This window comes from Mycetomoellerius zeteki, unplaced genomic scaffold (assembly GCF_001594055.1).
Source record: "Mycetomoellerius zeteki isolate Tzet28-1 unplaced genomic scaffold, Tzet1.0 scaffold292, whole genome shotgun sequence".
NCBI classification, from domain to species: domain Eukaryota; kingdom Metazoa; phylum Arthropoda; class Insecta; order Hymenoptera; family Formicidae; genus Mycetomoellerius; species Mycetomoellerius zeteki.
This window is the reverse complement of record NW_017257274.1, coordinates 381895-400622: the sequence shown is the minus strand read 5'-3', so window position 1 is coordinate 400622 and position 18728 is coordinate 381895. Positions and strand designations below refer to the sequence as shown.

The 18728-nt window shown below is 35.1% G+C and overlaps 1 protein-coding gene across 1 annotated transcript in view; it reads right to left on the bottom strand.

Annotated features, from left to right (window-relative positions):
• The window catches only part of nAChRalpha1 (nicotinic acetylcholine receptor alpha1), a 91075-nt gene that overhangs the window by 2938 nt on the left and 69409 nt on the right, over positions 1–18728 (bottom strand). Inside the window, exons 4-5 of the mRNA XM_018450718.1 lie at positions 11919–12099; positions 5384–6436 (exon numbers count right to left, since the gene is read on the bottom strand). Of these exons, the coding sequence (XP_018306220.1) occupies positions 5384–6436; positions 11919–12099 (1234 nt within the window). The remainder of the gene's footprint in view (positions 1–5383; positions 6437–11918; positions 12100–18728) is intronic.

The following is an 18728-nucleotide window of genomic DNA, read 5'->3' as shown; positions in this document are numbered from 1 at the left end:
AATGTAAAATATTCTACAATAAATCTTCTTTTATAAAAATATAAAAATTTATAATAAAATTGTATAATCGCGTTGTTATCAACTACATAAGTTGATTAAAAATTAATATCAGATGTACCTGATTTCTTAAAACGCCGCTAACATTCATAAAACAAGACGTAAGCTATTATATTTTTGTCTATATTACTAATTTCTCATATATTTTATATTATTGTTACTAAATATTGCCTATATTAACTAATAATATAAAATATTGATGAGGTACGATTTAAGCGACCAGTACGCATTTGGCAACTCTCCCCTACGTATGCATATAATATATACTTAGGGACACGCCTATATAACGTATACATATGTTATTATATGCTAACATACGTGGTATATAATGCGTTTACTGTAAGCACCCATACGCATTATTCTATATAGAGCGTTCTTAAAATAACGTATCTCACAGCTCTTTTACAACGTATAAAAGGTAAGGGTATAAGAGAAATATTTTTCGGAATAATATGCGTTACTCTAAAGAAACGTGATACGCATGAAAACACGTTTGCATTTCGCAAAAAGGTTATATGGATATTTTTAAAGCGGACAAAATAAAATAAAATAAGAATTTTTCTATAAAATGCTGAAATGAATTTTGACGAGTTGGGTTCAATTCTTCCATCGAATCTTAATATTGCAAAATGACATTTTCTAAACGTTCCGCATTATGTACGCTCGTAAACGACATTTGCCGCAAAACGGGCGTATTTGGCAATGAGTGGTATTCTACCGCAATGCGTTCTCCAGCGTATATTTTATTCGTAAAAGTTACGCGCGCGATATCGAGAATGATTTTAAGTGAAGCTTCATTGAGTTTGGCTTACCATGGTACTAGAATATCCGAAGATCTATCTTGGCAAACTACGTATCCGGAAATCATGCCACATCCGGAACCACGAAGTTCCAATTTAGGTAAACGACACGACAAATAGGGTGCCCTGAAACTTGCGGAAACTGGACATATAATCATTTCTCGTAAAGTTCGGAATCAGCTTTTATTAGAGAAAATGTCAAAATGTTGATGCTTCTCTGATTAAAAAGTACAAGGTTTCTTTCGGAATTTCAAAAATCATTCCAAAGAAAAATAAACAATAAAATATTATTTCACCTGTTGGAAATTTGAAATAAATTTTTAATTCAAAACTGTTATAAAAACATTGCAGTTAAAAAAAATAAAAGGTTGATGACATCGTTCGACATTTCCATCAAGAAACAAATCGATAACAAACTCCACGAGAAAAATGTCACAAGCCCAATTTTCAATCGTTTTGAGATACTCTATGAATCATATATTCCGTCGAGGCTTTCATTCCAAACATTTCAAATGCGTTTTGTTTTATAAAGTGGGTTATGCGATGGTCAATATAAATGTAAGGATATCTCATTTTTATTGCGCGCTTGGAAGAACCGTACGGTGAAAGCGAGTGAAAATAAAGCATAAAAAGGCCGAAAAGGGGAACTCTCCATTTTGTTTAATCTCAACCTTCTTCAGTATTTCCAACGTCGTTATTTCATGGCTGCTGCTACGGATTATGTCTACGGATCGTCGAAATTCGGCAGAGTTAACGCTTCCTCAATTTTACGAAGATTTCCAAATCTCTGGAGTATACGCGTTTGAGTCGGGTCACGATACATTCGACGCTATAAAATCCAAAATACTGCAAGAAACCAATTCGCGATCCACCTAAAATTCGAGAATCTGGGTCAGGTTCTACAAATCGTACGTATGGAATAATTTAGACAGTCGCACATAGACGGGCGACGTGCGACGTTAACAAGTACCATCATTACAAAAATTGTTTTGCAATTTTCTTAAATGCGTATTTATATTTGAACGACTTTAAAATGTGCGAACATAAATCGATGCCAATCAAAAATTAAATTGAAATTGAAGCAAATCTCGTACATGCCAATTTGGCAATGCAAACTCGGACACGTTTGCGAACACTCGGCAAGTAATACGATATAGTTTTATTCGTAAAAATAATCAAAGCGCTCAAATTTTCAATTGTTCTCAACTCGAATCTCAAACATGAACGTGGTGTACAGACTGCGCATTTCATAATCTTATATCTACTAGATAGAATTGAATCACAACAGCATCTCTCAATTCGGTATTTCTATTTCTGTTTAATACAATATTTTCAAGAGTTTCAACATTTTTCTTCAACTCGATACTTTAGAAAGAGAGAGCTGTGATTCAAGCTATCTCAGTCTTTCTAAACCGATAGTGGCATCTTCATAGAAATGCACAATTTCATTACGTTTATGATCTCACCGAATTCATTAATCTCAAGAATTCATCGTGAAATCTCACGAAATTCTACACTTTAATGACGGGACTGTACGAATCATTTGATCAATACAGTTTAATCTAATATAGTATCTTAAGGTTCGACAGGAGTGACAAGCCAACTCATTTGCACCTCATTTGTAGTGCAGTTACATATCTACACTCTATCAAATTCTATCATATATTGTCTCGTAGAAGAAATATTTTGCCATGAAATTCATTCTGATTTATATTTTACGGAACTACGAAGCCTATTGAAGAACCAAATTTTGCAATTTCATTCTTAAAAACATTTTAATGAATAAAATGATATGCTCCTTATTTACGGTGCAGATATCTTTTTTATGCTGATATTTTATCTCCAAGAAATAATATTACGTCATAAAACCTTTTTGGTTTCTTTTTTTTATAAAGTTGGAAAGGCGCGTACAGAGCCGAATTTTGCAAATTAATTCTTGAAAATTTTTTAATAAAAGTTATATAAACCTGAATTGCACTATAGTACACATCTGGTGAGATATCAAAACAAATTTTTATTTTGTTTAAAAAAAAAAATCGCTCTGTACGAGCCTTCAGCTTTCAGGAGCCTTTTCTGGTTTCAAATATCGCAATTAAAACGCAATTTATCCAGTATTTTAGCCATAATTTCAGCATAAAGAAATTCGTCTTCAGAGGTCTCCATAGTCTCTCCTGTTGACCCTTAATATCTTAAAATCTTAATATAGTGCCACTTCCAGTGCGATAACTAGGTAAATGAAAATCTCTGTTCGCGTTGCTTCTTATATAATAGAAGTCAATAATCCTCTTATGTCACGCGGACTCGGTGATAACGAAAAATATTTCATTGCGTGCAGAATTACAAAGGCAGTTGCGTATGATACATATGACGTTATTGTCATTCGTGTATCGCGGTAGTGACCGACGTACGTGTTATGATCGGAAACCGCCCCAGCCATCGTACCGGAATGCAACGCAATAAAACGTGCAGTAATCCTCTTTCACAATTCCACAATAGCAGTAAGCTTTGCGATATACAAATCACCGTTCCTACTATAAAAGTTGCGCACATCGCATGGGTATCTAATGTTTTGCATACTATTATAACTTCTGATTTTAAGAATTGATTACAATTAAGATCTGCTCGCTAACAAATTATATCAAATAACTCGATTCCGTTCGCGCTTCGCGATCTATCTAAACGTTTTTTTAAATATAATTTAAAAACTTGCAGAAAATATTCTCTGACTAGAAAATTATGGCACGTCGACGATTGGCGGAAAGTTATAAAGAAAGTATATATCGCTGTTAAGTAAAACACAACGATATTACATAAAATTATCGTCTCACAGAAGATTTTCTCAATAACGTCAGCCGTAATTAAAAATTAATATTAGCTGTATTATATTTAAAGCATATTGATATCTAAAGCAAGTTTGCTGATCGTCATAAACTTCCACAAACATTTTCCTTTGCGCTTCATTCAGCTTAAAAGTTACGTGAAAAAGTGGGCGTTTGGTTTTAAGGTCAGACGTCATACCATTAAAGGACGATAGGGTATGAAAGAAGCGTATCATGCTCTTAAGACAGATTTACATATCTACGAAGTTTCATACGAATTAATGACTACCAGCTGACGAGATGATTCTTGCAAGCAGCTGATTTTTGAAGAAACAAAATTACACGAAAAGGATGCGATGCGGTCGAAAATTTGGAAATCCCCTTCTGATTTTAAACGTTTGCTTTAATGTATAATTCCTCGGATTAACGGAGACAAAACATATAGCGACTTAATAAAATGGGAATAATAAAGTTTATCAAACTCTTCGACATCCAAATTTCTCTCTAAAATGTCACAGCACATATTTTGAAAATTTTTCTGCGCTGAACGCGATCGCTGTCGGCAAAATTTACATAGTATGTCGGGATTTTCAGTAAATTGAGGTGAAATGGGTTCAAAATGACATTTTTTATAATAAAACAAAAAACTTTCGTTTTTAAATAAAGTCTATGACATTTAAGTAAATTGGAGAACGCGAAAACCATCCCAACTTACTAAAAATCCTAGTGCGCTACGCAAATTCTAACGACGGCATTCAGTGCGAAAAAATGATCAAGGCATATACAATACTATGACACTTCGGGGAGAAAAAAGTGACTTCTTACAAACAGTGTATGTGTATTCTATTACGCGTAAGCAAATTTTATTCCTACACGAGTGTCTCTGCTATCCTTCACTCTCGAAATGCTGATTGCAATTAAACACTCGATGTGTTTGCACGAGCGACGATAAAAGCAATCGCGTACTGTTCATGAGTCCGTGTCAAATGCATCAGTCTCAATCCCTCCGGCAATAATCCGGAGATCGTGGTTTCCCGAAATACATTTGAGGCAAAGTGATCCATCGTGCGTATTGTGTGATCCCCGCTGATCTCTTGATCCGACTATCGTAATTCGTGAATACGCAATTAAGATTTGTAGCTAATCGTTATCAATCATATTTGCATTATTTGCGATAATAACATCAAAAGATCATGTGTGAATTATTTTTGTAGCTATGCGTTAAGAATTAGTTCTCTCGCGAATTCATAGAAGTTTTTTAAAATATTGAAAATTACCTTTTTAATACGTGAATTAACAACTACAAGTCTTTCCAATTTTCCTTTATAAAATTAAATTTGTTAAAAAATATATCTATTACAATTCTATATTCATTCATTTACATAGAATATATGTCTACATAGATTTAATTATATAGTCATTTATCAGTACAGAGATGAATCAAAAGATAATTCTTAATACGTTTAAATCATATTTGAGAAAGAAAGATTATTCGCGTAACGCGGATATAAAAGTTCGCATAATTTTTTGCTTTTTGGTGTCGTAATCCAATATAATTGCGAATGAACGAGCGCACAAGTATAATAGAACTTATTAAAGCATATCCATTTGACGCGTATTTCCTTCTCCAGTATCGCTTGAACGATAGCGTTATCCGTCCCAAACTCACGAGTAAATTGGCAAACGTCAAAGGTGTATCGTACTTACGCTCTCGAACTTATCCTTGTTCCTGGCGTGCTGGGCGATGAAGCGGGCGTCGTCGATGGTCTTCTCGACCTCGCGTACCAACGGCTTCTCGAAGGTGGGGCTGACGTCCTCGTGAGCGTATCCAGGGCTAGATGGCCCAAAGAGATCGTCGTCCGCCCCCGGCAGTGGCAGCGAGGGTAGGGGCTCCTCAAAGCAGGGTGCGACGGGGCCGACGGTACTAACGGCGGCGAGGTCGTACCTCGTCGCTGGCGGTGGCAGACCGTGTGGCGGTACCTCGTACTCTCCGCTGAACCTCTTGCCGTAGTACGTGTCGTACTTATCAGTCTCTGGAACATGGAACACATCGGTGAGGATGCCCTCGGGCGGCTTGCCGTTCGCCGCCTCGACATCATCTTCGTCGTCGTCCTCGTCGTCGACACCGTTGTCATCGATGTCGCCCACGCCGACCCCAGGGCCACCCTTGTTCTTTGAATCATCCTCATCGTCGTAGTCGTAGTCGTCCTTCTTTGGCCGTTTGATCAGGAGGAAACGCGGCAGCACCTGGATGAACACTACTCGCACCCACTTGGCCATACGATGGGTGACGGGCGAGCGGAAGTTCACGTTTAGTATGGCTATCGTGACGACCACTGACGCGGTCACCATCACCATCGTGAACAGCAGGTACTTGCCCAGGAGTGGCACCGTTAGCGACGTGGGCGGTATTATCTCGGCCAGCAGCAGGAAGAACACCGTCAACGAGAGGAGTATCGAGATCGACAGGGAGACCTTCTCACCGCTGTCGCTCGGCAAGTAGAATACCAGCACCGATAGGAAGGATATGCCCACGCACGGTATTATCAAATTCACCGTGTAGAAGAGGGTCTTGCGGCGCAGGGTGATGTTGAACACGATGTCGGGATAGGGCTCCTCGCAGCACATGTAGAACGCCTCGTTCCTCACGGCAGGCACTTTTAAGATGTCCCACTCGACGGAGATATAATAGTCGGTCAGGTCGATCCCGACCTCGATTTTATTGGAGTCTTCGGTCTGCAGGAGATGCTGCAGATCGACCTGTGAACACAAGAAGAACGATCGAACGTGAATGGAATCGGATATGATGTGCACACAAATGCATAAAGATCGTTTTGCGATCTCGACCAAGTATAAAAAGCGCAATCATAAAATCTTTTCTCTGCAGTAACAGAATCGCAACGAATTATTCTTAGCATTAATTAATAATAATTATATAATAGTTTTGCAAATAATTGTTGCTAAACACATGCAGAAGTTTGTCATGTGTGATTGCAGCATAAAACATATTTTGTTCATCATATGTGATTGCAGCATAGAATATTATATGTTATTTACATTTCCAAAACGTTTTCAGCGTAATATTTCAATATTGAGATTTTCTAACTTTCGAACGTCGTTTAATATTGATATAATAATAATAATTATATATATATTATATATATATAATATGTACACATATGTATACTTTGCACGCAACATATACTTTGTACCACGTATGAATATTTTATTTTAAAACACATTGCTGCGAAACTTACGCGTATATTATTGAAATAAATTTATGCTTTACATTAGCAAATATAGTAGTACAATCTGGATATTTAATACTTCATAAAAATATAATATATATATGAGTACTAAGGAATTTGCATATTGTATACAAGCTAAAAATAATTTTTATCATCATAATTGTAAATTACATCAGTAGTAAAAGTTGAAATTATAAAATAAAATATACTATTTGTTATATATAGTACAAACAACGATAAAGAATAGAATTTTGAAATGTATTGTAGCTTGATTATCATTTCATGAATATTACTTGCTTTTTTCTGTTAAAATTTTCCAAATGTCATAATGTACGCAAATAATATAGAAAATTATAAATTTAAAAGAATATAAAAATTACTTTGGCAACTAAAATGGTTACAATTACATGAGAGAAGTCAATAACAGTTTACTATTAATTTTATCTCATAGTTTTGTATAATATAACGTATGTATAAAATAAAAACTTTGATCTGCAAGAAAAGAAGTAATAATAATAAAGAGTAACACAATTTTTTACTAATTTCCTGCATAAAACAATTTGAATTAAAGGTAAACAAATTAAGCTAAATAGTCTCCTATTCATCCCTTTTTTTTCTTCTCATTTTCGTAAATAGTATTTCATATATTATCAAAAAAATTTACTGTAGTAAGCAATATACCTATATTTATGCACACTTGTATGCAAAGCATAGCGTAATCCGATGTACATATTCCTTGCATACAATAAGCATTGTAATCCATTTCAAGATTTGTAATCCAACTGATCTTTCGAACGAATCCCCTGAATCCGGCTTTCAAACTACGCGTCATTGAAACGATCTTAGAGGCCTAATCCAAAACTGCAATAGCTAAATCCAAATTGTTATTCCACTCCATCGCATCTGGCATCTTAATCCTCAACTCGGCAGTTCGATGCGGTACATAATCGAAACACACCAACGAGAAATAATCAGAGAACACAAGTACTTAGAATACCTAAAGATTGTTATCTTAGAGCACTGTTTAATCGGTACTTCGGATAATCGGAGTTACGGAAGGAGTTAGACGGACAAAGCGAGTGGCGGAGTGTGTGTGTGTGTGTGTGTGTGTGTGTGTGTGTGTGTGTGTGTGTGTGTGTGTGTGTGACATGGTTCTACATATGTAAGCACGTTGATGTAAGACACGTTATTCCGTTAATTAACAATTATCTTGATTAGCCTATCAGCTTTCAGGAATTGAAATTGATTTGTCGTATGAAATGGCAAGTAATATTGGATTTTTAAACAAATATATTAATATTTTTATGGAGACACGAATATTTTCTGAGATACAATATCACTAATAATTTGCATTTTGTTTTACAATATTTTATATGCATGAGATACCTAAAAAAGAAAAAAAAAACATAAAATGCGAGACTATGATTTCGCATCGTTCGAATGAAGAAGGCAATAGCTCGAAAGAGTCATTGTAGCTTAAACTGCTGCGTTTTGGGATTTATGGACTCTACGACTTTTACACGAAGACATTTCTAATACAGTCCTCCGCGATAAATAATACCTCGCGGTTGACTTTCAAGGGTGTTCTGTGGACATATATCCACTTACATTTTAAAGCAATACAGAATGTTCTGAAGTATCGCGCCATTTTCTCTCATGTACAAATGCTTGAAGTTAAAACGAATTTATTTCAGCTGCTTATTTTACTATCAAGATATTAACAATTTTTAATAAAATTATTATAAACTTGAAGGATGTCGAGAGTATCTCAAAATAAATTAAAAATTCTGAATTGAACTTCGATCATGGAAATCTTATTCTTTATTTGATTCTTAGAATCTTATTTTAATGAAATTTTAATGCGTTTTATGATTGCTCATATATTTAATAAAAATTTGCAATCTAATGTTATAAAATGTTCAAGTTGTTGCAAGGAATTCGATTCAATTTCAATTTCAGAAAATCTATAACTGGCCGACACACCCTTGTGTAACTATATTCTATGTTCGGAGGACTTTTTTGACCTAGCTACTGTCGGTGCGCCGCTTAATTTTATCTTTCGGCACAATTTTCGAAATACGCGATTGTTTAAAAAACAAAGAAAGCAGAAACGTGGAAAGGAAAAGAGCGAAAGGAAAACGAACGGAAGAAATTGGATATCTCTAATGGCTGCATGGGATACGGGTCTTGGTTATTTCGAAGTCTACGGAATTCGAATAAGGTTTGGAGAGCTAAATCGCGACCACCATTGGAGTTTCGCTGGATGATCCTCCCTGGACCACTTTCGAGATCTGTCGATAGTTCGATGAGCAATCACTGTTCGTTCACTGCGCCTTTCACGTGCATTTTCTCGTGGCGCTGCTTTAATCGGATTCGTTTCCTGATTTTTCAATTCCAATCCTCCTTCGTAGGGAATCAAGGTTTTCCCTTTTTTTAAATTTAAATTACAGAAGAAATCAATGTAAAGGCTTAATATATTTCAACTTTTTTCAAATTTTGCAGAGTGGAATAAAGTTACAAGCCGATTACATAAGCTATTATTGCCATCATATTTTAAAAAATTGTATAATAATTCTCAAATAAAATGAATAAAATATCTTCTCGAAAAACAGTGTATTTTTTATTGTAATATTATCTTTAGTAATTTATCTCTGTCTAAAGAAATTAGAAATGAATTTTCATGTCATATTTTAATGGACGTAACATTGAAAGTATATTAGCGATGAATTGTTACGTTGATTTATTGACATCGTAATATATGTGCAATGATTTAAAACGACACATAAAATTGATAAGAATATCGATCAAACAATATCCACTACCTATCCAATCTAAATCATGACCTAAGAATTTTACAGTCGTTCCACTCTTGACCATCTCGATATCTTTTTCGCGGTGAAAAATACTCCCGATACGCACGCAAGACATGCCGATAGGAGGAAATTGAAACCAAAGCGCGGAAACGGAAGCTATCCGCAGGTGGATGAGGGGTTGATCATTGGCACTGGTGTGTTTTCGAAGTGGCTAGCGGACGAGCTTCTCTGTCGAAATGGCTTACTCTCGTACGGAACGTGGGATTTATATCTACGTATACTGCTGCTGTACAGCGGTAAAACTCTCGCAGACAGGCGGATTTGTCAGTGACGGATATATCCGTCAGTCAGCGAGCGGAGTCTCGCTTGTCGGATCGAGCACGAAGGAAAACGTAATGGATGAGACAAACAGGCGCCACGGTATGTAATCGCCGAATTGTGACATTCATCGACGATATTCTCTCTTATTTCTTTTTCTCTTACATACATGCATATATATACTTAGTATCCGTTAAAATTAGAACTTGTAAGAAAGAACATCGTCGGGACGTCGCAAAATGCAGCTCTCATTGCATCAATCAAAAATAGGTGTTCCGTTAAATAATTTTTAGACATTTTGTGAAATAATAAAGAATAAATTTACTTGTGTACTGTACCGCAGTAATATAGGTAAATAGAAAAATTCAATTGTAAACTGAAGAAAAAAAAACAAAATAAGAGCAAATATATACCTAATCGACTAAAATTTATTCTATAGTTCTTTACTTATCAAATAAAAAATATATTTTTTATTTATAGAATAAATTAATAAAATTTTTTTCGATCGAATAAATATAATTTGGAAGAATTGCACAATGCAAATAATGTGTAATTAACGGTTTGAGGGAAACGAAGCGATGTAATTTTTAACTATTCAATTTGCCGTACTAATACGCAATTTTTCTACTTCTAATTAGCTGTCGGGTAAAGTTATCCAGGAGATTACAGTTTTTCTGTTTCTCTTTAGAGTGAGTAAGACTAGAATGTAGACGAGAGGTTGGCTAATTTACGGGCAAAGTTAGATGAAAAAGCCGATCTTAAACATTTTTCATAGATACTGTTTAAATATTTGTACCCAAATTTATCAAAACTTTTATCATTTCAATTGAAAATCCATCTTTCAAAATCATGGAAAAAAGTTCAGTTATATCTGCATAAATATAATAGCTTGTAAATCATTCTGTTCACTGTATATTTTTAGATCTACAAAGATACTTATTATTTATTTATTTTATGTATATTTTCTATTTTATATTTATATTAAAATATTTTTTAAATAAAAATTATAGTAACTTGTTATAACAAAATTTCTTGATCTTACAATTTATAGAAACTATATAAAAGGAAATAAAATGTATACATAAAGTATGTATATAAATAAAGTAAATAATATAAATAAAATAATTCAGAAACTTTAGACGTAATATACTCATCATTACAAATTAATCCCAACTCATTTATATACAATATTCGTAATTTTATATATATATATATATATATAAAATAACAAATGACGTTAATAATATTATTTTTATAATTTTCATTTATAAATTTAAAAAAGCTTTTATACATATATATATATATTGTAAAATTTATGATTTTATAATAAAAATAAAAATGATTTTTTATTAACATGTAAAAATATGAGCGCAATTTAATGCAAACGCGATGAATATGTACATAGGTAACATTACTTAAATTACTCCCGTTTTATACATTAAAAAGCTATTTCATAACAGACAAATTTTTATAATTGAAAAATACCGTGAAAAAAATATTTTTCTACTTTTAAGAAAAATATGTATATGACACTCGTTTATATTTAAGTTCGCGATAAAATATTGCACATAAAATATTCTAATCTGCGTTATACATTAGAGAATGATAAATTCCAATGCTTCACCACTTGTGATAATTTTTGCAATTATTTCTGCAGAATTATATTTAAAAAATATATGTTATTTAAAGTTACCTTCTTACAGTTTCTGTTCTTTTTGCATTGTAATGATATATTACTTGTGAGATAAAACTGAGAAACTAAATTATCTTAGTATAAATATTTGACAGGCATAAACTTACAATCTCCAACAAAATAAGAATTCGTAGCCGCATCAATTGATTAATTCGAATTACAACACTTACCGTATAACCGTCGTAAGTCCATGAACCAAATTTCATAAAACAAGTCTGCTCGTCGAAGGGGAAGTATTCCACGTTGATTTCGCAAAATGATTTATAGATCGCCGGTGGTTTCCAGGTGACCCTTCCAGTGTGGTTTAAAATCGCTTTAGTCATGATAGTCACCTCGTAATTACCATCGGCACTGAAAAAGAAAATCCATAATTCCTTTAACCATTTTGTCTATTAAACAACAGTATAAAAAATAAAATTTCGTCGAAGTTTTGAATAACATGTTTTTTCATCGATGTATTTGGATATTTGCCGATTTATAACACTATGCATATCGCACATATTTGAATGGTGCGATATAGCGCATTCATATTAATTTTTGTGCGATTACAAACAGGGTGTCACATTTTAACTCCGCGAGATTATCTACGAATGCCTGTTCGACGAAATATTTCATCTTTGGTATAAAAGTGAACTTATGCAACAATTAACGTAACTCCATTCCAGTCGAAATCGTTTTTTGGATCATCTCTAGCCCTCCCTAAATCTCCCATCATTTGCGAGACTTGCTCTTCGTGACGGAGAAGAAACGCTGCCAACGTGCAGCGAATCTACAACGTCACAGTAGAAAGTTAAAAGCTGCCATACGTAAAGCCAATAGAAACGGTATCAATCGATATTCCGAATAAAGCGAGGCGACGCTTCAAATGTTATTGTGTGAAAATTTGACAAAGCGATGTTCGCTTCGGTGCGTACATTGAACACGAAACAACTGTACCATCTATTGCCGCAGCCATCTTTCTCCTATAAATTCTTCTACAAATTAACTCGCTCGTTTTTTTGTTCTCTCCCCCCCCCTCTCTCTCTCTCTCTCTTCCTCTTTCTTTTTTAAATTCGTAGAAATATTTAGAAAGTTGGTCAAAGTATGTCACTATCACGTTTTTTTTATCAATCATATATCATTAATGTGCATAATATATTTTTTAAAAGAGAAGAAATAATACAAAATAAATAATCGTAAAATAATAGAGCCTTTCTTCTTTTATTGTTCTTCATTTAATTTAATTTATAAACAAATAATCTATTTTCTTTTAATTCTTATAAAGATAAAGACAAACATTTTTACTTCTTATTCTTTTATAAGATCATCAATTCGATGATCCCATGTTATTTTCATTCGACTGCTCCTAAATTCCGTAGAAAGTACAATAATTTACACATTAAAGCCATGTAAATTTGAGTCAGATTACCCGGTTATTCCACGTTGTCGGTATGCGTTGCAAAATTTCGAGGAATTAACACTGAACGTTATGGTGGTGAACTTGTGGCGGGTGAGATAAGAAAATCCGTCAAATAAACGATACAGATAAACACCAGAGCACCTGTGTTATTGCACAGGACTGAAGAAACAGTGTTCGTGAGAAATAAACTCGTCGAGGTAATGCGCTCGCAGGAATTTCAAATACTACGATATGGTGCTATGACCGTCACGTCGCATCGCGGCTGTCGCTACTGCGACCACACTTGTTGCACTATTTTCGGTCGGGGCCAGCCATGGCATTCTTATTAGTTCGGCACACCGGCTATTGCTGAATTCTGCTCTGCCATGTGTGTCGATCCGTTTTGCGCCGATTTCGCGCCAATTCGTGAATTTTTCATCCGACGTCTCGCTCCGCGCACGTGACGACGTTATCTCGACTGACCTCCACTGAATCGGGACGGGGAGGACTCTTTGACATATAGATTGTCGATCGATGAAATAATTCATAACTTTAGGTATTGTAGTATGTGTAGCATTGTGATCCATATATATACAATTATACGGGGTGTCCTAGATTTATCGGACAAATGTTAATGACAAATTCCTGAGATTGAGACGAAAATTATGATATTAAAATGTCAAGGTTACAGTAGTTTTTAAATAAGAATAATTTAAAATTAATCAATCAAATTGTCTGAAATTTGCACATTTAGCCATGGCATTTAGAAGAACAGAAGAGAATAGAATTGATGCTTCAAAAACTTTCACTACTGTGCAATGTGCCATATCTAAGAGCGCACAAATTTTGGACAGTTCGGTCGGTTAACTTTAAACTCTCATTTAAAACTAATGTATTCTCTGAAATCTGGAGTGGAATCTCATTCTAGAAAGTGAAAATTGAGCTAGTCTTGAAAAAAAGTGGCTCAATTTTCAATCTTTAAGAGTGAAATTTTATTCTTCAGAATGAGATTCACTCTAAAAGTTTTAGAGTGTCGAAACATGTTGGTAATGGAATTTTCGTCTCAAAATAATGAATCTGCCATTAATAGTTGTCACGGTAAATTTAAGACATCATGTATATAAATATTATAAATAAAAAAATAATATCTTTTTATCTATGAAATTAAGAAAATATTAGTATCTAAGGACTAAATATTATTTTTTTATTACAGCTGCAAAAGATTGGAATAATTTTTACAATTCTCGAACCAAATTGAAGATCTACGAGTATTTATTAAAAAAAATTCAGCGTATTAAAAAGATAAAAGTTGCCAATCTAAGAAACTAGCGAGTATTAGAGGAAACACACACAACAAATCAAGAAAATTTAAACGTACATGCATAATATATTTTACGTTGATTGTTCGTGAAACGTGAGCATTTGTTTGCAACAAAAGTTGCATATTGGATAAAGTTCGTACGTCTGTAAATCCTATTATACAAGCTTCTGAGCGTTAATGTAGGTCTCCTGCACTTTGTGGTCATCCGATAATTATATTTCTGTTATCAAACTCTGTATAGAGAGGCGCGCGAAGCTAAAAATAAGGGCGACTCATCGTAACTGTTACAGCTTAACGTACAATACATGTTGTAGAATGCAGGTTGCAGCGAAAATCACGAAATATATAAGATCGACTTTCTAATTCAAAACAATTATATCGGATGCACTGGCGGATTTTTCAATAAATTTTATTGTATGTCTACATTTTATCTATCTAGTTTTTATGTGTAATCTGGCAATTAAGCTCGAGAAAATTCTTTCTGATAAAAAATAACCGCCATCATTAATTTTTAAATCACGATCATATTTCTGTCACTAAGACAATAATACTTTGCGCGTCTGCTTTTGTCGCAGTCTTAATTAAGGTTGTATTAAGTGAGCTTTGCAAAGAGTGATTGAAATTAAAAATTTATTTCTTTAAATAAATTTTATATACAATGAAATAATTTAATAAGAGATCAATATTTTTTATATTTAGCAATACAAATTTATAATTTAAATAAAAATGTTCTGATTTTATCTTATTATTTAAAAACATGTCTACTTCTTATTGAAATATTTTTTGATCCGAGTTTTAAATTGTTACCAAACTGTCTGTGTTTATATTTTCAAATATGACATAGAAAAATTTGTAATTCATTTGTAGTTCATTTTGTTAAAAAATACATGTAATACATTCTTAAAACATATCAAATAATGAAATAAAAGCAGAAGTATTTCACCCGTTATTTCTGAAAATTAATCGCATCACGCATCTATCGACCGTGCTCTAATTACGGCCGATCGAACGATTATCTTCGTGAATAGTGAAAGCAGCTGTTATAATTTGGTAAGTGGGTCAGGAAACGCCGAAGGTTAATTTGCGTGTAGAACATCGCTTATAAGTCAGCCGTGCTAAACATCGGTCGAAAGTGTTCTCGAGGCATTATTAAAACGGAATGTGATAAGAGCGACTCGTGTAGTTGATAATGCAGGACGACGGCTCAAAAGTGACATTTTAATAGCGGCACATAGTCGGGCGATGCTTAAGCTTTGTTCTCAGGGTGAATGAGATTTCTCGGCGAGAGAAACGTTCGCGTTGTTATGCGAACGTTACATAATCTCGGATGTTGCTACATTATTCTGCTACCAGTCGGCGAAAGATAACCGTTCGTTTAACGATGAAACGATTCAAAGTTGTCGTTGTGGTCATCATTATTTCGTAAGTAAACATCAAAAGACTGTCTCGTGGAAATTCCATGCGGTAATAAAATAAATAAGCTACAATACATTTTAAATAACGTTCCTTCCGTTGAATTTTTTGAAGAGTTGCATAAAAGTAAAATTAAGAGATATATGTATACGTACATTTTTGTGTTCTGAGGTTTTACGATTATGATTCATATACAACCGAGATAATGCCTAAAAAGATATTTAAAAAAAGAGTACAAAATTCCTTACGGAAAATTCGTGTGTTAGTAAAATAAATAAGTAAGACAACACGATACTTCAAATAATGTTCCCTCCGTTAAATTTTTGGAAGAGTTATATGAATGTAAAATTAAGAGATATACTTGTACATTTTTGCGTTCTGAGATTTTACAACTGTGATTCATGTTAAACCAAGATAATGTCTAAAAAGAGATCTAAAAGAAGAAGAAGAAGAGGGGAAATTACAATGTTCCACAGGCCGAGCCATAATTTTTGCGCTTCGCCGGTTAAAGACAAAGTGGACGCTGCAAGCATCGTAAGAAACGACGGGCGCGTTCTGCGAGTTACGTCAAGAAAGTTCGAAGACTCAATTAATCACGTTTTTTTCGTGCTCCAGACGTGCTTTATGGCGCGTTTCTTGCACGGGCGTGTCATGTAAATCTCAGAACTCTGTGCAAGTAGTAAAACCACCGCCGACTCCGACTCGACGGCTTCGAGGGCCGCGGCATCGTTTTGTGGCAATCTTAATGATAACGTCGCCGTCTTTTTTCTCCCCGTTCCCCGATTCGATCGTCCCTTCCGGAGAGGCCGAACGAGTTCTTAAAAAATAAAACTTCTCTCTCTCTCTCTCTCTCTCTCTCCTATCGTGGCGACATTATGAAAGATGACGCCGTTCTATCGCCGGCCAGTGCAAAATTTGTTACGGTATTTCTAACTATTGGATGCTCTAATTGATTAAATCAGTCAGTTGATACTTGAAATATTATATATTATACTGATCTTTTTATGCTTTTGTGTGTATTGATTCAATACAAGGAATCTATAACATATCTTTGTGTCTTCGTAAGAATAACGTAACAAATGTTGTTGGGCGCAGTCCATGATTTCCTAGAAGACCTCGTAATTTTCTTGGAATACAATACGTATGTATAGAAAAATTTGACATTTGCTCAATCTGCTACTACAAAGACTCGAATCGCGCTCAACGATTGTGAATGATAGCGCAAATGCTGACCTATTTCGAATACGCTTATTTATAACCACGCCATAGAACGCCGCGGAAAGTGCTGCCCTTTGCCAGAGATCGGTCTCTCGTGCCGGAAAAATAACATGTCATTTACGTGGTGCGGTGTACTTTACAGTCACGTGAAAACTGTTTTTTTCCGAAGCTGGGACCGGAAATTCTTGTGTCGAACCATGACGACAGTGTCGGTCGACATTGCGGATCGCCAGCTATTACGACCGAGGTCTACGATAATCTTTTTCGCGTCTTACTCGGAGAACGAGTAGAGTCTCGTCCGGACTATCGGTATCCTCTTACCCAGCAGTTTGTCCCACCTCAACGAGGCGATAAGACTCGATAAGACTCGATATATACTCCCGGGTTGAATGGCGGAATCGTTGCAACCTCACAGCGTTCCATGCTGTGAGGTACTCTTTATAGAGGATATTACTTACACTTCCCTCCCCCGCGATCGTTTCAGGAGGGGAAAGCTCCCTATTGTCGTAGATCTCGATGCTTACGATGTAGCGTCCATGACCTGAACGGACTGATCCCGCAATTGATAACGCGTTACGGCACACAGGAGAGCGCTCTTGGGAAAGAGCATTGGCCGAGTTGGACGCGAGCAGAGTTTGGCGGTTGACACTTGCGAAATGCGAGTTGAATGGCTCAGTGAGAAATGGAGAGAAAAAAAGAGAAAGAGAGAGAGAGAGATCAAGTTATCCCATAAATATAACAGAAGTGAGTTTGGACGCGCACTGTGGATAGAGCTTACCGGTATGGATACTTTTTCTTTACCTACACACTCCCTGTTGTTCCACTATTGAGTTCATCCCCTTTTATCAAACTCATGTCGTATTCAAGAAAACAATCGCGTATCGACGCAATTGCAACGCAACACGTATGTGCGATTACTCGGAGCTAACGAGACTTTGTTACCAGGCCAACCTCACTCTCTTTCTGTCTTTCTCTTTCTCTTCCTCTTTTCTCTCTCTCTCTCTCTCTCTCTCTCTCTCTCTCTCTCTCTCTCTCTCTCTTTTATTCTCTTTCTCGCAAAGGCAACTGGAATGGATTACCGCGGTGCGGTCTGGGATGAGCTGCAGGTGCAGTAATCCGGTGATAATGGAGTAACGAGATTCGCCCTCACGTACGTTTCCTGCATATTTTAACTCTGCATTTTGCAGCACGGTTGTACGGACGCTGCGCCATCGGGTCGTTGTGCCTAAGCAACCCTTTGGCCGCCATCCTACTGGCCCTTTGCGTACATATAAACGCATGTTCACTCCACTGATTGCATGGAGACTTGAGTAATTTCATTGGAAACTCACGGCAACAACGACGATTCGTTCTCGTCAACGATAATGATTCTACAAAGTGTTCATTACAAAAGAATAATTGTTCGAACTTTTACGACTGTCTAATGTTGCTTCGAACTTTTAAATGTTAAATAGCTCAATAAAAAACAAAATTCGATAACGCCTTAGGTGATTGAATTAAAAAGAGGAAAAGAGAGTGAATATAATAATATATGTATATCATAGAAAAAAATCTAGTAATTAATAAGTAAAAGAAACTATAATTTTTAGTTAACTTGCATAAAAAAATATTTTAATTTAATTTCAAATTTTGTTAATAAAATAGTTTATT